This window comes from Mangifera indica, chromosome 17 (genome assembly GCF_011075055.1).
Source record: "Mangifera indica cultivar Alphonso chromosome 17, CATAS_Mindica_2.1, whole genome shotgun sequence".
In the NCBI taxonomy this organism is placed as follows: Eukaryota; Viridiplantae; Streptophyta; class Magnoliopsida; order Sapindales; family Anacardiaceae; genus Mangifera; species Mangifera indica.
In genome coordinates this window covers 3,115,837-3,131,683 of record NC_058153.1, presented here as the reverse complement: position 1 = coordinate 3,131,683, position 15,847 = coordinate 3,115,837, and the positions used below count along the sequence as shown (strand labels likewise).

The following is a 15,847-nucleotide window of genomic DNA, read 5'->3' as shown; positions in this document are numbered from 1 at the left end:
TTTATTTTATTTTTAATTTAAAAAATTAATAATTTTTTCTATTCAAAATTTAAAAATTTATATATATTTTTTTAGAGTTTGAATTTTTCTAATAACCTTTTTTTGAAGACCACTCTAAGAAGATCAAGAAGGTGGGCCAATGGCTTTCCTGGAGTGCCCATTGAAAAATAATTATTGAAAAAAATAAAACTTGAGGGAAAAAAATATAATTTTTTAAATTTTAGATAATAAAAATTATTAGTTTTTTAAATTAAAAAAGAGAAAGGGGAATAAGGCCAAATTTTAGTTTTTTAAAAATTTATTGTTAAATAACGATTTTATTTTTAATTTAAAAAATTTTAATAAATTGATAAAATTTTAAAATTTTAAAATCTTATAAGTGAAAATTGGGAATACACCAAACTTTAGGTGGGAATAAGTCTTTTGGTTATGTACCAAATTATTTTTAATGCATATTTATTCACAAATTAATTTTATACGGTAGGTCCAACTAATTATTATTATTTTTTTGGCCTTCAATTCAATGTACGTGTCATGTAACATGACTAGACCGAGAGCGCCACCCCACGTTCACTCATTATCGCTTCATTTTGCAAGTGGTCCCTTGATCTCTATCTCTTAATATTATATGAAAGTTACGCCCCTCCAGTTGTCTAGCCCGTAAGCTGTTTTGTTTTACCAAACTAAAATAAAATGTTAGGTCGAAAAGTCTTTCTAAATCACCTTGTCAATTCTCATTCAAATTAATTCGATCTAATTAACACCATTAATCGTTATGTTTTGGTTCGATTAAATGGACGGGAAAAAAAAATCGTTAAACAGAAAAGGTAATTATTTGCGATTTTTTCACAACCATCTCATGCGTATATGTTAATATTCCTTTTTTAATTTTTTGGGTAATTTGGGATCAGTGGCATTGACGTGACTTTAGACGCACCGATCCGATTAGCATTGGGTTCTGGCCAGCTGCTCTCTCCCAAAGTGGTGCGTTTTGGTAAATCAGCCAGTCACATCAACTCTAGACAAAGCCCGCAACAACCGCTTAATGGCACCGCCAGTCAGCTCACCGTGACACCCGGGGGACAGATTCTTGTGTTGGTTGCGGTTGGATTGGATTCTCAAGGTCAAAATAAAATAGGTCAGAAGACTTATTCCGCCTCTTACTTGTCAAATTTTAAAATCTTAATATTAGTCAAGATTATTAATTTTAAAAATAAAAATATATTTAAATTTATATTTTTAAAAAATCTAAAAATTAACTAATTATTTTAGAATTAAACTTTAAAAAATTACATTTATCCTTTTTTAGAGTTTTAGTATTTCACAATAATTTTTTAATGAGTGGTCGGTTTCTCTGTCAATCTCTATCTCTCTCGACAATGTCTCTTTTTGGCAATTTAAAAGTTATCACTCTTGATACATTCATCTAGATAAGATGAAAAAAATAAACGTCTTTATCGATTTGTTTTCATCTAAATAAAGACTTGTCTTATCTGATGAATACAAGTTCGACATAAGGGAAATTGTTTTGAAAAATGGAAACATTAAGGGGAAAATGTAATTTTTTCAAAGTTTAATCATACGAGAATTTGTTAGTTTTTTCGGTTTAAAGAGAAAAACAATAAAATTTTTTATATTTTTAAAATTACTAGTTAAATGATAATTTTATCACTATAACTAATAAATTTTATTAATTTTAACTGTTTATAAATACAATTTTAAATTTTTTAAAATTAATAAATAAAAGTTTAAATTAGGGTTGGATTCGAGCCAAGCCTAGCTCGGTTCGCAGCCAGCTTGAGCTTGGCTCGGTTCATATATGAGCGGCTCAAGTTCGGCTCGAGCTCGATTCGACTCGTTTCGTACTCCCGTTCGGCTCGACTTGTTTTTTCTTATCAAAACGACGTCGTTTTTAATATATATTAATCAAAACGACGTCATTTTGTATACAAAATTTAAAAAAAAATCTACCGAACCAATTCAAACTAAGCTCGGCTCGGATCTAACCCTAGTTTAAATATACATCAAACCATAGGTGTGAATAAGTGTTTTGGCCAATAAAATAACACTATTTATAAATCTCTATGAGGGGAGCATTTGTTTCTTTAACTGACGCAACCATAACACATGGCCTTCTCATCTTGGGTTCACAAGATTTTCCCTAATTTTTTTGCCTCTGCAGACGTAAAATCAGTAATCAATCACTCAATCATGGCAAAGGCATAGCATTCTAAGCATACTAGTAATTATTTAAATTCTTGTTAATGATATTTTAAAATTAAAATTTTGAATTATTTAGTATAATTATTATGAATCTAATTATTATATAATTGGAGTAAAGTAAACAATTATCACATATTTGTCGTTCAGTTTTAACTCCAAGAAATTGTCTGCAACTACGTATAACAGGATCTCGGAGAACAAGTGTCTGTGCCCACCAAATTTGAGTCTATATTTAAAGAATCAAGATAATGGGAAGCTATCAAAGAGTTGCGGGCAAATCTTGACCAAGTTGATGAAGCACAAACACGGGCATTTTTTTATTTCTCTTGTTGATGTTGTTGGTATGGGTTCACATGATTATCATGAATATATAATATTTATAAAGAACCCAATGGATCTGGGTAATGGCAACTTTAGATTAGCCAATAATGTTTGTATGATTCACTGGTGGAATTTGCGGCTGATGTTCGGTTGGCCTTCAACAACACCATGGCCTATAATTAGAGACGGCAGTGGACTAGTTATGTTGGACCGATGTTGGTGTGGTCCACCGAACCCACATGCCAAGCTGGACCAACGCTCACCACTCGATAGATTTTTGTATCGGATTGGTTTGAGAAGAATTTAGAATCTAGGACAAAACTCTAGACCCCGCAACAGTGCTCCCATGGGCCGTAACGGGCCGCCCACATGTTTTTGTGAATCTGGTTTATTAAATTATAATTTTTAAAATTTTTTAACAGTGCATTAGGCCTATTTTTCATAAGAAAAGTTGCTAGAAGGCCGATGATAAACATAGGCAAGGAACCAAACGGTTCCAGGACTTTGGTGAGTGGAGCATCGCTTCCTTACACGGTTTCCTTTGGACAAAGCGCTGCAATTTTCACTGTATTCTCGCCATTTCTCTATCAAACGAAGAGAAAATTTTAAAAGAAACTTATCACAGCCTCACCTTGCTGACTTCACCCTCTAGGCGCCCTTTACGCGATACAACAGAAACGCAAGCTCGCACAGAAAGAAAGCGAGCAATGTTAAGGATAATTTCTGTGGCGTCCTCAATCAGACCTTTATCATCCTTCAGGTTCTCTTCTTCTTCCTCCGGATTTGGTCTTCCTCTCGCCTCGTTCAATCCTTCTTGGAAGCTCGTTTTCTCTCATCTAGCTAGTGGTAAGAAACATCAGAGTAGTAGGTTTTTTTTTTTTTTTTTAAAATTTAAGTTTCGCCTAATTTTTTTTTCATTTAATATTTACATTTTGCAGTTTTCTTGAGAGCCTAAAATGATAAAGCAAATAGTAGTCTTTTTTTAAGAATCTGTTTGAAGTTAGGTTTTAAAATCGAGATTATTATTGTTATTGATAATGCATATTTAAGGTTAAGTATTTGCTGGCTAAATTTTTCAGTTTCGTTTTATTTAATAATGTTTGAAGTGTGCTTTTTCTAGTTGATTTTCTAACTAGGAATTTTGGTATTGTGGAGATTATGTGTTTCTTCAGAGAGCTGATGAATTGAGTGATAGTGGTTTTGTTTTAACTATAGAATAATTTTTGAATCGTTATCCAGCTGTCCCGCAGTCGCACTTATTTGGTTTGAAGGCTTCTAAGTGCTTGAGAGGAGATGGTAATGGCATAGGACTGGTATCAGCTGGGAATGTGGCACAGGCAAGCACAAGTGCTTCTCAAGAAAATGCCCTAGAATGGGTTAAGAAAGACAAAAGAAGATTGCTCCATGTTGTTTATCATGTTGGAGATTTGGATAAGACAATTAAGTATGCAGTTTTAGTTTAACTTCAATTGCATTGTTAATGTAATATAAGTTTCTCTTTGAAACAATATTATTGTAGTAACCTTGGAAGGCACTAATATATTTGGTGACTTTAGATTCTATACTGAGTGTTTGGGGATGAAGTTGCTGCGGAAACGTGACATACCGGAGGAGAGATACACAAATGCCTTTCTTGGTTATGGGCCAGAAGATTCTCATTTTGTCATCGAACTCACTTACAGTAAACTATCTGCCTGCTCCTCAGTTTTGTTAAGCGTTGCTAAACTCTGAAATTGCTGAAATTGTGGTGACCTTTTGCTGAATACTGAGATGCTAAATAATTTGTGTAGACAAATTTAATAATTGTTGTCTTTACTACACATTCATGTAATGTTTATTTGTTCTATGAAATTTGATTAAATGGTGTTGACAGATTTTGGAGTTGACAAGTATGATATTGGTACTGGATTTGGCCATTTTGGAATAGCGGTTGAGGATGTAAGTTCTATTGTTTCTTAAAGCTCACAATAGAATCATTCTGCTATATATATATATATATATATATATATATATATATATATATATATATATATATATATTTCCGGCTCTCCTGTTTATAGGTTCCTTACTTTTATGTGAATTTTTTCTTTTGTTCTTAGACTGCTTGCTGGATTGTTCACTCTTAAAAGACACACACTTGCATGATCTTCTGACTAGGTTGCTAAAACTGTGGAACTCATAAAGGCCAAGGGTGGCAAAGTAACCCGTGAATCTGGTCCTGTCAAAGGTGGCAGTACGGTAATTGCATTTATTGAAGATCCTGATGGTTATAAATTTGAACTGCTGGAAAGGGGGCCTACACCTGAGCCCTTGTGTCAAGTGATGCTTCGTGTTGGTGATCTTGATCGTTCCATAAATTTTTATGAGAAGGTGAGTATTGTTTTGGAAGAGATTGGGGCTTGGTCTTCATTGTTATTATGCAATTTGTTTTTGTGTTACCCTATTCTTACTGTAATTCTTGGTTTGTCATTTTTGCCATTTAGGCCTTTGGCATGGAGCTGCTCCGCAAATTTGATAATCCACAATATAAGGTTACATTGGCAAATGGCTTGTATACTATTTCACTTGTCAATATTTTATTATTTTGTAATAATTAAGGAATTCAAAAGGAGTGTTTGGGTTTGTATTTTTGGGAATGGGAAATCCCTTTTATGATTCTCTAACTCAAAGCCTGTTTCATCCAATAAAGGGTTACAGCATGGAATAGGAGAACTACCTTATCTAAGTAACAATGTTAGGCGGCAATTGGAACCCAGAATATATATATATATATATATATATATATATATATATATATATTTATTACTGTTAAACAAACAAAAAAGATATATTTATACACATTCCCTTTGTCCTACTATGATATTGTTGCGTGAGGTTAGGCACACTTAAAAAAAAATAAAGAAACTTTTCTTCAAATTAATAATGGATTGTCTGAACAGACATTTGCTAAATGACATTTCTTTCTAGAACATTGCCATCTCTTCATATCTCTTTTGAGCTTATCCCCATTCTGATCAAATTTAGTGGACTATTGATCATATTTCAACTTCAATTTCATATTTGACTCCTTATTAAAATTATTATATACTTTTAAAGTATTTCCCAAATGTTTTTCCTGTATCTTTGTCATATATTGCTCTTTATGTTTTATGGGTATTAGATGTGCATTTTAGCTGCTTTTTTTTTCCTTTCCTTATCATTGCCTTTCTGGTAGTTGTTAAGGTATGCATTGCTAGGTTGCTGACATGAACTTGATGTCATCTTTTTCTAGTATACAATAGCAATGATGGGCTATGGTCCTGAAGATAAAAATGCAGTGCTTGAGTTGACATACAACTATGGGGTTACTGAATATGACAAAGGAAATGCTTATGCTCAGGTAGAAACAAGTTCTTTTTCATTGTTTCTCTCAAACATGTTAGGCAGAAGGTTTCGCTTTAGCCAACATGCTAGATATTGTACTGCCTCTTTCTTGTTCCCTTTTAATACACACACACACACATATATGCACAGACACATATAGGTATTGAATAAGTCTGTTGTCAGGATGGTTTGATATTTATATATTAGGACTATGCACATATGCCATCATATCTGGGTTATAAAATATCATTTTAGTTCAATGTAATGAATCCAGCGGTAAATTTGTGTGGTCTTGGGATATCCTGCTTCTGGTTCTTATTTTCTACTTTTTAATTTTTTTCTTCTCACAGTATCGGTATGTTGGTTTTGCATTATGCTTTGTCTATCCCATTGGAGGAAATTAGAGATTAATATCTTTTCTTGGCAGATTGCAATTGGCACAGATGATGTTTATAAAACTGCAGAAGCAATTAAGCTCATTGGTGGTAAAATTACCCGGGAACCTGGTCCTTTACCTGGTATCAATACCAAGATTACTGCATGCTTGGATCCTGATGGTTGGAAATCGGTAGGCATTTGAAGATTTAACACCTATATGCTTGTGCCTGAGACATTTTTGTTTCTGAACATAAGAGATCTTACAGCATAACATAATTGCACTTCTGACTTGATTATTTTTTCACTGTTTGATGTGTGACACATCTGCTAGATCTTTTCCAGACCAAGACAATTTGATATGTTATATACAGTAACTGTATGTGCGCTTAAGGAGCATCAATAGATAAACTACTTTCTATGGGAGAGTGAATGTATGTAGGATTTACTGTAGATGAGAGTTTGCAGTAGATTTCAGGTTGATTAACTTTTTTTAATCCTTTTGTTCATGTTAGGTATCATTCTTTTTTTTTTTTTTTTCACTAAGAAAAAAGTGCTTTGGTGGAAGTTTGCATAATATTTGACTCATGGTCCTGCGACAAGCTTTATGGAACTTATCTGACAGTTCTGGGTTAAGGGTAATTAGAAACAGATCAGCATAACGAAAATTAGAATCTGCAGCAATTATATGGTTATGGCAAGATGATGTTAGTCCTCTGCGTGGTCTAATATGTTTTTTCTGATTGCAAAGGTTCACATCTCTCTTGAACATAGATGCTCACACACATGCACAAAGTCTTGCTGTTATTGTGTGTTTTTGGATATTATTTGCAATACTTGTCTGTTGAGAATAATAAATCTGCTTCTGTTTGTATTTGGTTTCTGTTGTCATGGTTAGTTCTGCGAGATTCATTTGTGTTTATTTATTAATTAATTTTGCAGGTTTTTGTTGATAATGTTGACTTCCTCAAGGAGTTGGAGTGAATTACAGGGGCATCATGGAACCAAGCTTGTGACACTGAAATCTAAACGGATTGAAAACAAAATTTTGAAGATGTTGCTGAGAGTGTATCCCCATTTGTTGATAAGTATCTTTTGCCGTGATCATTGCAATAAGCATCCTTGCTGTTAGGTTTGGAACAGTGAAGGATTTGTTAGATAATGATTTACCTGTTTAATATGATTCCTAATATTATTTTTGCTTCCCGCTTGAAGAAGCTAGTTATATGGTAACAGACTACAGAATAACACCCCCCAAAAAAAAAAAAAAAAAAAGGAAAAAGAAGTGGTTGTCTATAAGAAACTGTTTCCAAATTCTTGTGTCTTAATTTTGGTTGTAAAATTCTTGAACCAGAGGCTGTTGTCTCCATTTCTAATTATTTTGCAACACTTTAGTTGACTGTAATTGCCATTCATATCTGATTTTCTCTGTTAGCATTAAATTCCACCCTAATACAGAGTCGTTTTATTTACATTCAGGTGGGGTGGGTTATCACCGTTAAAATTAAATCTCATGGGCCAGCTATCAACAAAGAACCGCCATTCAGTATCCTGGTCAGTTGGTTACAAACAGTTTTTCAAAGGATTAAATGACCTATTTCTTGTTTGTGTGTGAATTGATATATATCCCAATTTTATTGATATTTTATAAATTTTAAATTAAAAATATAATAATATTTATATATTTATGGTTGAAAATTTTTACATTGGTGAGTGATAAATTTGTTAAAAAGATGAATTTTTTTATGTAGAAGTAAATAATAAGTTTGAATTTAAAATAAAGTAATATTTAATTAAATGATATACATTAAATATATATTTATTTATGTATTTAAAATAGATACGTATAATATTGATTTATATTTTTATAAATAGATAATTTTATAATTATTTTTTTAAATAATAATATCAATATGAAAAATTATTTTGTAATATATTTTTTATTGTTAATATTATTTTGTTTGATTTGTTAGGTAAAAAAGGAATTTTGTTAATTTTTTATTATTAATGGTGATATAATAATTAATATAAAATAACTTGATTTCTGTCTCTATTTTGGTTATTAAAAAATTAGTTAATTTTGATTTTATTTATTAATTTTTAAGGTAAAAGTATTCTTATTTTTTAATTAATATAATAAATAATATAAATAATATTTTACAATTTTTAAAAGTAATATAAACAATATTTTATTATAATAATACTTAATAATCTTTAAGTTATTTAATTAAAATAATACTAATAATTTTTTAACTAATGTATATATTTTTTGTAATAAGACAAAAGACACAACACATGCCTTGAGGGATCACCAATTCTCTCGCGTTTCCTCCCGAGTTAAGCCAAACAAGTAGATAATCAATAATAAAATGATGTGCACCTATGTTGACAACACACTATCACGTCAGCCTCAGCATCAAGTAGGGCCATTAGTCAACAAGACAACCAACCAAATCCTGGGCCGAATTCCAAAGCTACCCTTGAATTTTCCTGCTTTATCCTCTGAACCCAGCCACACTAATTCCTGTCTGTCGTGTGCTGCCAAGCTATTATCTGTGTGGCTTCAAATTCTTCTCTGATATTATTCTGTCTAAACTTAAACGGAAAAAAAAAAGATCGTTCTTTGATCATACTTACTTTTATCGCATCACCAACTCCAATTACAAAATCCTAGCTTTTCTTTCATGATCTGATCCATCGGCCGATCTTAGTTCGCATGGATAGGATCGTTGGTGGCAAGTACAAGCTCGGCCGAAAAATCGGTAGTGGCTCATTCGGCGAAATTTACCTCGGTGTGTGTTTTTATTATTGAAAATTTTTATCATATACACTGATATAATATTTACCTGGTGCTGATTGATCTTTGTGAAATTTTTTTCATTAATTTACAGCTACGCATGTTGATACGTTTGAGATCGTCGCTGTTAAAATTGTAAGTTTCAGTTTGATCTTACGGTATCATGCGTGCTTTAGAGTGGACATTTGTAGATCATGAGTGTAGGTGTTGGTGGATTGCTATGACGTATCATATTTGATATTTGATGAACTGTTTAAGTTTGGGTACATGTGTGTATAGTCGTCAGCTAATTGCTGTTGTAATATTCAAACCATTCTGAGCAGATAATCCCTTACCAGCAATCATTGTTATTATTAATTTTCCAGGAAAATAATAAAACAAAGCACCCGCAACTGCTTTACGAGGCCAAGTTATACAATATTCTTCAAGGAGGAAGTATGTATTACACTATAATAAATATTGTATTTATTTCTGGGTTTATGTCTTTATGAGATGTGGAATTGAGACTCATCAACTTATTTGTTTATTTATTCTTCTAGGTGGGATTCCGAACATCAAATGGTCTGGCACAGATGGAGAGGACAATGCACTTGTCATTGATTTGCTAGGACCAAGTCTTGAGGATTTGTTTATGTACTGTAGTAGAAAATTTTCACTAAAGACTGTCTTAATGTTGGCTGATCAAATGGTAAGTTGTTTATGATGTGTCATATATTAATTTGAGCAAGAAATTTTTTAGTTAGATTGCTGGTAATAGATGACTTGTTTCAGATTACCAGAATAGAATATGTGCACTCTAAGGGATTTTTGCATAGAGACATAAAACCTGATAACTTCCTCATGGGTCTTGGTCGTAAAGCAAATCAGGTAAAAATTTTGCACTATATTTTGACTTCAATCATCTCTTCTATTTTTTTTATTCCCTTTCTTCCTGGTGCCTTAAGTTTATGCTTACTCATCAGGTTTACATGATTGACTTTGGACTTGCAAAGAGATATCGCGATGCTACAACCAACCGGCATATACCTTACAGGTAGTTTTTCCATATGTTAAAATATACAATTTTTGATTTCCCTCTTATTACTTGACATTCACAACTTTGCCCATGTGTTATAACTTTTGTTGTCGATATTTTAAATATTGTCACTTAGTGAAACCTAGAGAAGATTGAGTTTGTTAAGAGAGTTCAAAATTCATGAGTACCAAGCTGACCTTTACCTTGCTCAGGGAAAATAAAAACTTAACAGGGACTGCACGATATGCAAGTTGCAATACACATCTTGGGATTGGTAAGAAGAATGGGGATGTTATAATAAATGTTTTTCTTTTGTTTGGTAAATCTTGGCCTTACCTTTCCACCTTTGTTGTCTTGGTCAGAGCAAAGTCGGCGGGATGATTTGGAGTCTCTTGGTTATGTGCTTTTATATTTCCTCAGAGGAAGGTACTGGTTTTTATCTCCAAGGATGAAGAAAACCAACCGTTTTCCTAATTGTTTGTTGAAATTCTGATTTTTAGACATTTCCTAGCCTTGAATTATGTTGTTGACTGATCTATATTATAAGAAGGTATTCAAAAGTTTCATACCACACGAAAGGAAAGAGAATTTTTAAGCTGCAGTATTGGGGTTTCTGAGTGTGTGTGAAACTGATTCAAATGGTTCTGTGCAGCCTTCCATGGCAGGGGCTAAAAGCTGCAACAAAAAAGCAGAAATATGACAAAATATGTGAGAAGAAGTTATCAACTCCTATTGAGGTATGTTTTCCAATTAAATGTGTATGAGTTATATATATTGTTTCAAATGTAACTTAAGTTGATGTGCCTTCTTTTCCGTCAGGTTTTGTGCAAATCTCACCCCGTCGAGTTTGCATCATATATCCATTACTGCCATTCTTTAACGTTTGATCAGCGGCCTGATTATGGGTTCTTAAAACGTCTGTTTCGTGACTTGTTTGCTCGTGAAGGTATTCGAGGAAATAAATTCAACAGCTATCATTTGTATTAAGAATTTGAATTTCCATCTTGTATGAGGTATATATGCATATTATGTCTATATGTGATGACCAACTTGGTTTGTTGGCCATCCCCCTTTCAATTAAATGCATGTATGCTCATGTTTGTTACGCTGGATTCAGAATAAGCATTGTTAGCAGCGCATGAGACATCATTAAAATTGTTGCATGGGTTACTTGATCTTGTTTGATGTCTCTTTGGACACTATTGGTAATTGGTGTAGAAGAATGTAATTGAATATGGCGAAGAAGGTATCAGCCTTTTGGCCAATTGTGTCCAAGTTTCTCTCCAACTGACCTTTGTGTTTGATTAGAATTCAAAATCAAACCTAGATGGTGGAAGGGGCAGGGGCCGAATTTGGGTAGAAATTGTAGTTTTGTTTCTCATGCTATGTCAACTCCCTGGTGCAAATTAATGATTATTTGAATACTTCTATGGCAGGATATGAATTTGATTATATATTTGATTGGACCATCATAAAGTTCCAGCAGGCACAGAAAAGTAGAAGTCAGCCTCGATTATCTGTTAGTAACATTTTTTGCCTATATTCTATTTCTAATTTAAATTCATCTTCCACATTTTTGTGTCTATTTCTTGGATTTGTGGATTTGGTTTATAATTTTTCAATGTGAACTATATTTTAAGTAATTTAGTATTTATTCTTTATCAGAATTCAAATATTTTTGAATTTGTGACTGTATTGTACTTCAAATTACAGCCGGTTCCTGGGGGGAGCAGCAGTCGTGCAATGCCAATGGATATCAACCACCAAGGTTAGATCAGCTAGCACTTATGATATGTTGTGGTTTTGAGGCAATTAGCTGTTCAATATTTGAAGTTTAGAAGAACTGTAATAAGTTGCAAGCAGAGAGTAAATTAATCTTTGGTCATAGATCTGGTGTTATCTATTCTTCAATTTTTCCTGACTTGATTTTGGTGCTAAATTTGGTCTTGATGGTATCAATTTAGTACATAATTTGCATTAATGTTAAGACTTAATCTCTTTTTGTCTTCTTTGTGGCATGTTGTAACCTTACTGGTAGAAAATGCATGTCTTAATGTAAGTTTATCAATAACTAAATGTTCTTTCTGTTCTTTAGTTGTTTAATGAACTGGAGATGTTTTGTGATTAAAAACATGATCGAACAAACTGAAGATTCAATTCTACACATTTTTGTGCTTGCATATGCAAGTGCATCTTGCTCATTTTATAGGTTCTGGAGTGATTGATTAAGATTTTTGTTTTTGGCCAAAAACAAAGTTCATTTTTTTGAGTAAAATATTTGCATAAACTAAATAATGAAAACATATGGAGTGCACATTTTTGGTGCTGAGTGAGCTGTAATATGTTGAAGTTGACAAGGTTGCTTTAAGATGCAAATCAAGCTAAGGCTGTTAAGTTATTGAGATATCTCATTAATCGAAATTAAAGCTGAGATCCATTTGTTCTTTGATTGGCAGGAGGAGTTAATGTTCCACACTCAGCTGATGTCACAGAGCACATTCGATCAAGCAATGTAACTGGTTCTGGTGCACGTGTACACTTCAGATCACCTATGGAAAAGCATTTAAGTCCTGATTATGCTGTTGACAGGAATGTAAGTTGTCCAAATATATATATTCTGCATGAAGAAAAATAAATATACCTGTTTGATTCTGTAGACCTGGATATTTTAAATGGATAGCTGTTGATGAATTTGATTGTTGCAGGTTGTGAGTGATGCACAACTGCCGTCCACTTCTTATTCACTTGTTGGTGCCTCAAAAAGAAGCACCCCAAAGCTAGTGATACCCACTGAAGCTTCAAATCCTGGTATTGGACACAGCTCCAAGGTTGGCCCTTCAAGTAGTTGGATTTCATCGTTGCAGCGTATTTCTTCTGCAAAGTGATCAAACGGTAACTTATCTGGTTCATTCACTGATGTGTTTCATGGCTTCAAAAATAAAAAAAATGGAAAAGGCATCATTGTGCCATAAGTTGGACTCTTTCTTATTGCAGCAAGTGCGTTTATCCACATTTTAACCCATGGTGTTGACTAGATATTCACCAGTATGCCTTTAGCTATGGATTTGGTCAAGAAGAACTAGAGTTACATTAATGGAGCGGGGAATGTGTGGTGATTTGATGTTATGTTTTCCATTATGTATCTGGTTGAAAAGTTGCCACTGATGCACACGTGACGGCTGCAAGTATGCTGCTAATTTGAAGAACTGCATTTATGAATGTGATCTCAAATTGTTTTTTCTTAAGGTGAATGCAGACACATTGGTTGTTATGTGAAGTACAGATATTGAGAGTTTGGTTAGTGTGCTGTACATAGATTTCATGAATGATTTATAGCATCCTTGTAATTTATGATTCTATGTAACCCAAGTTATATGTGAAAATTTTATTTTTCCCCTTCACTAAATTATCAGTTTAGCTTTCTTCATATGGCTGTCAGCAATTTTTTTTTTTTCCCACTTAACTCATGATTATGTTTTTCTAGTGTGCTCTTGTTATTTTAATAACCTACTAACTGAAGCACAACTTTGCAGTAATTATTTATATCTATCATGAAAATGTTATTTTTGACCCCTATTATTGCATTTTTCTTGGGTTCAGCTAATCTCTTTCTTGCGAGATATCAAGCTGTACCGTGGAAACTGGGTCAAGTGGAAGAATATTTTATGACTTACAAGAGAACAACTGCTGAATTTAAACTTAATTGTGATATTACTCTTTAGTTAGCACTGGGCGCATGTTGTGTTCATTACATTTAAGACAGCAGATTGAGGAAAGCTTTTGAGTTTGAATTTGACTTTTCAGGCATGATTTTTGTTTCTAGTTTCTTTCAAAATTTTTGCTTTATGTTATGATGATGGACAAGGTACATGTCTATTCTGATTGATGTAGCTCTATGTAAGTTAACAATTGTGAGTTTGCAGTGGTATGACCTGATTTTATGGATCCTTAGCCACATGTTGTGTTTCTATCTCATTCACTTCTTACTTTAGTGATCAGAGAGATCATTTTGAATTATTCAATTGCAAATTTCAATTATATTTCTAGCTTATTTACTCCTGAAAGTATTCATCTGTACTTGCATGATTACCAGATGTATCTTTTTTTACAATTGAGAACAGTCCTCTAAATGAAATTTTAAATGACAAAGTGGTGCATTTTGCAGAAGAAAACCTATTCGTGTCGCGTCACCTTCTTAAAGATTGATGAGCAATATTGATGTCTTTACCTTCAGAATATTATTCTTGCAATAATATTTTGTTTCGTGACATTGTTTTTCTAGACCCATGTTTTTCTTTTTGAATTCAAGTAGCATCTCAAGCTACTCTCGTTACAAGTTGTGATCAGGATTCCTACATGGTTCCATTCTTTTGGGATGATGAGTGGTTTCCATTTTATTTCCCCAATTACTTTATTAATGTATATGTGTGAACAATTCTAAGTAACACTTTCAATTTTCAGTTGATACTTTGTAATTTGTAGGGCTTTTTTATTATCTACAATTTTGTGCAAAAGGTGGCGATGTCTATGGTTACATAACTACTGAAAATTAGTTGATACTGTTTAGTGATGGTGTTTGAAGACCACGAAGCACATCTATGGTTATTCATTGTTGGGGAAGAAGCTACATAACTACTGATTGAGGGAAGATTGCTTGAAGTAATTTGTAGGTTCAGACTACAGCATCTGGAAATGTTTGTAAGTTTCCCTTTGTAAGATAGGTTTTTCTCTTGCGAAAAGGAATGCCTTTGTCTATCGTATAGCTATAAAACTGTCAAGATGGGAAGTCTGTATTTGAATGGAATAACTGGAAAATAAATCGAAGGGCAGACGGCCAGACTGACAAGGTCTTGTAAGTATAACTTAGAGTGCAACTATAAGAATTCTGATTACAGGTGGTCACCAGAATTGTGGAAGAGAGATAAGGAGTGTTTGTAGTCTAATGTTTCTACAGGGTTCTGCTGAGTAGATTTAGAATAAAACTATGTGTACAAACAAATTTTTCTAACTAATCTATCTATACAACTTGATGTGCCTGTATGTGATTGGGTGACGTGAATATTTACATTTGTTTTTCACTTTAAAATAGTTCAATCACATGCTGTCATATTAAATTGTATGAGTAAATTTGTAAGATTTGTTTGTACATATACTAATTAGTTTTCTTGGGGCTCTTTTCTAGGCATCTTGACGTTTAGGATTTTCCTGAAAGCAGATTACTTAGTGATCCTTCAGAAATTATCCCTCAAAAATACCTAGACATAAAATACAAAGTACAGGTGTATTGGGTTGTGACATAAATGTTCTAGCTGAGATGTTCAACTTGTTCCTGGATTACTGCATTAGATGAATCTGTGTTTGTCTTGATGCAAGTGTGTGGAGAAGTGTGCTGCCTTTGTTAAAGCTTTAGCAAGATTTTTCGGAACTTTATCATTGGTACCTCTTATAAGGGACTGTTTTTATGCTGATATTCTCAGGAACTATTTTGTTCTAGTTACAGACTGTGGGCGGTTATGAAGCCAGTTTATATGCTATTACTGATATATCTTTTTTCTTATTCCTTTGAATGTGCCGTCTAATTTCTTTTCGGCTTTTCTTTAAGGAAGAAGAATTCCAATTGTCAGAAACAAGTCTCGCTTTTGTTTGAGCTAACTCGGTTTGAATAAACCTAAAACAAGCTTCATTTAAGTAAATTCGAACTCAAATTTGAGAATTAAATATTTTCAAACTTGAGTTTAAAAAGTGTTTAACTT

At 33.0% G+C, this 15,847-nt stretch overlaps 2 protein-coding genes and 1 long non-coding RNA gene across 8 annotated transcripts; all 3 read left to right on the top strand.

Moving 5' to 3' along the window:
- Positions 1 to 2,996: 2,996 nt before the first annotated feature.
- On the top strand, positions 2,997 to 9,215 carry LOC123199986 (probable lactoylglutathione lyase, chloroplastic). Of its 3 annotated transcripts, none has more exons than XM_044615052.1 (11): positions 2,997 to 3,390; positions 3,784 to 3,988; positions 4,101 to 4,225; positions 4,418 to 4,482; positions 4,702 to 4,914; positions 5,028 to 5,075; positions 5,816 to 5,923; positions 6,335 to 6,475; positions 7,225 to 7,828; positions 8,994 to 9,074; positions 9,174 to 9,215. In XM_044615052.1, exons 1-9 carry the CDS (start codon positions 3,252 to 3,254, stop codon positions 7,264 to 7,266), a joined length of 1,086 nt encoding a protein of 361 aa, XP_044470987.1. In that variant the 5' UTR covers positions 2,997 to 3,251; the 3' UTR covers positions 7,267 to 7,828; positions 8,994 to 9,074; positions 9,174 to 9,215. The 3 variants fall into 3 exon arrangements, with proteins under 3 accessions (XP_044470987.1, XP_044470986.1, XP_044470985.1); XM_044615051.1 differs by having other exon boundaries at positions 7,225 to 7,836; XM_044615050.1 differs by having other exon boundaries at positions 7,225 to 7,836; positions 8,562 to 9,074.
- Positions 7,776 to 14,611, top strand: LOC123199985 (casein kinase 1-like protein 3). Of its 4 annotated transcripts, none has more exons than XM_044615046.1 (15): positions 7,776 to 7,836; positions 8,994 to 9,074; positions 9,174 to 9,214; positions 9,403 to 9,514; positions 9,619 to 9,767; positions 9,851 to 9,946; positions 10,042 to 10,112; positions 10,307 to 10,368; positions 10,457 to 10,520; positions 10,747 to 10,831; positions 10,914 to 11,040; positions 11,531 to 11,613; positions 11,808 to 11,862; positions 12,551 to 12,687; positions 12,800 to 13,521. In XM_044615046.1, exons 2-15 carry the CDS (start codon positions 8,999 to 9,001, stop codon positions 12,977 to 12,979), a joined length of 1,338 nt encoding a protein of 445 aa, XP_044470981.1. In that variant the 5' UTR covers positions 7,776 to 7,836; positions 8,994 to 8,998; the 3' UTR covers positions 12,980 to 13,521. The 4 variants fall into 4 exon arrangements, with proteins under 4 accessions (XP_044470981.1, XP_044470983.1, XP_044470980.1 ...); XM_044615048.1 differs by lacking the exon at positions 7,776 to 7,836 and adding an exon at positions 14,577 to 14,611 and having other exon boundaries at positions 8,840 to 9,074; positions 12,800 to 12,986; XM_044615045.1 differs by lacking the exon at positions 7,776 to 7,836 and having other exon boundaries at positions 8,840 to 9,074; positions 12,800 to 12,986; positions 13,089 to 13,521.
- Positions 14,612 to 14,655: 44 nt separating this feature from the next.
- On the top strand, positions 14,656 to 15,651 carry LOC123199984. The gene is made up of 2 exons (XR_006498486.1): positions 14,656 to 14,792; positions 15,277 to 15,651. It is a non-coding gene; the product is annotated as an uncharacterized LOC123199984 (long non-coding RNA).
- Positions 15,652 to 15,847: the final 196 nt, after the last annotated feature.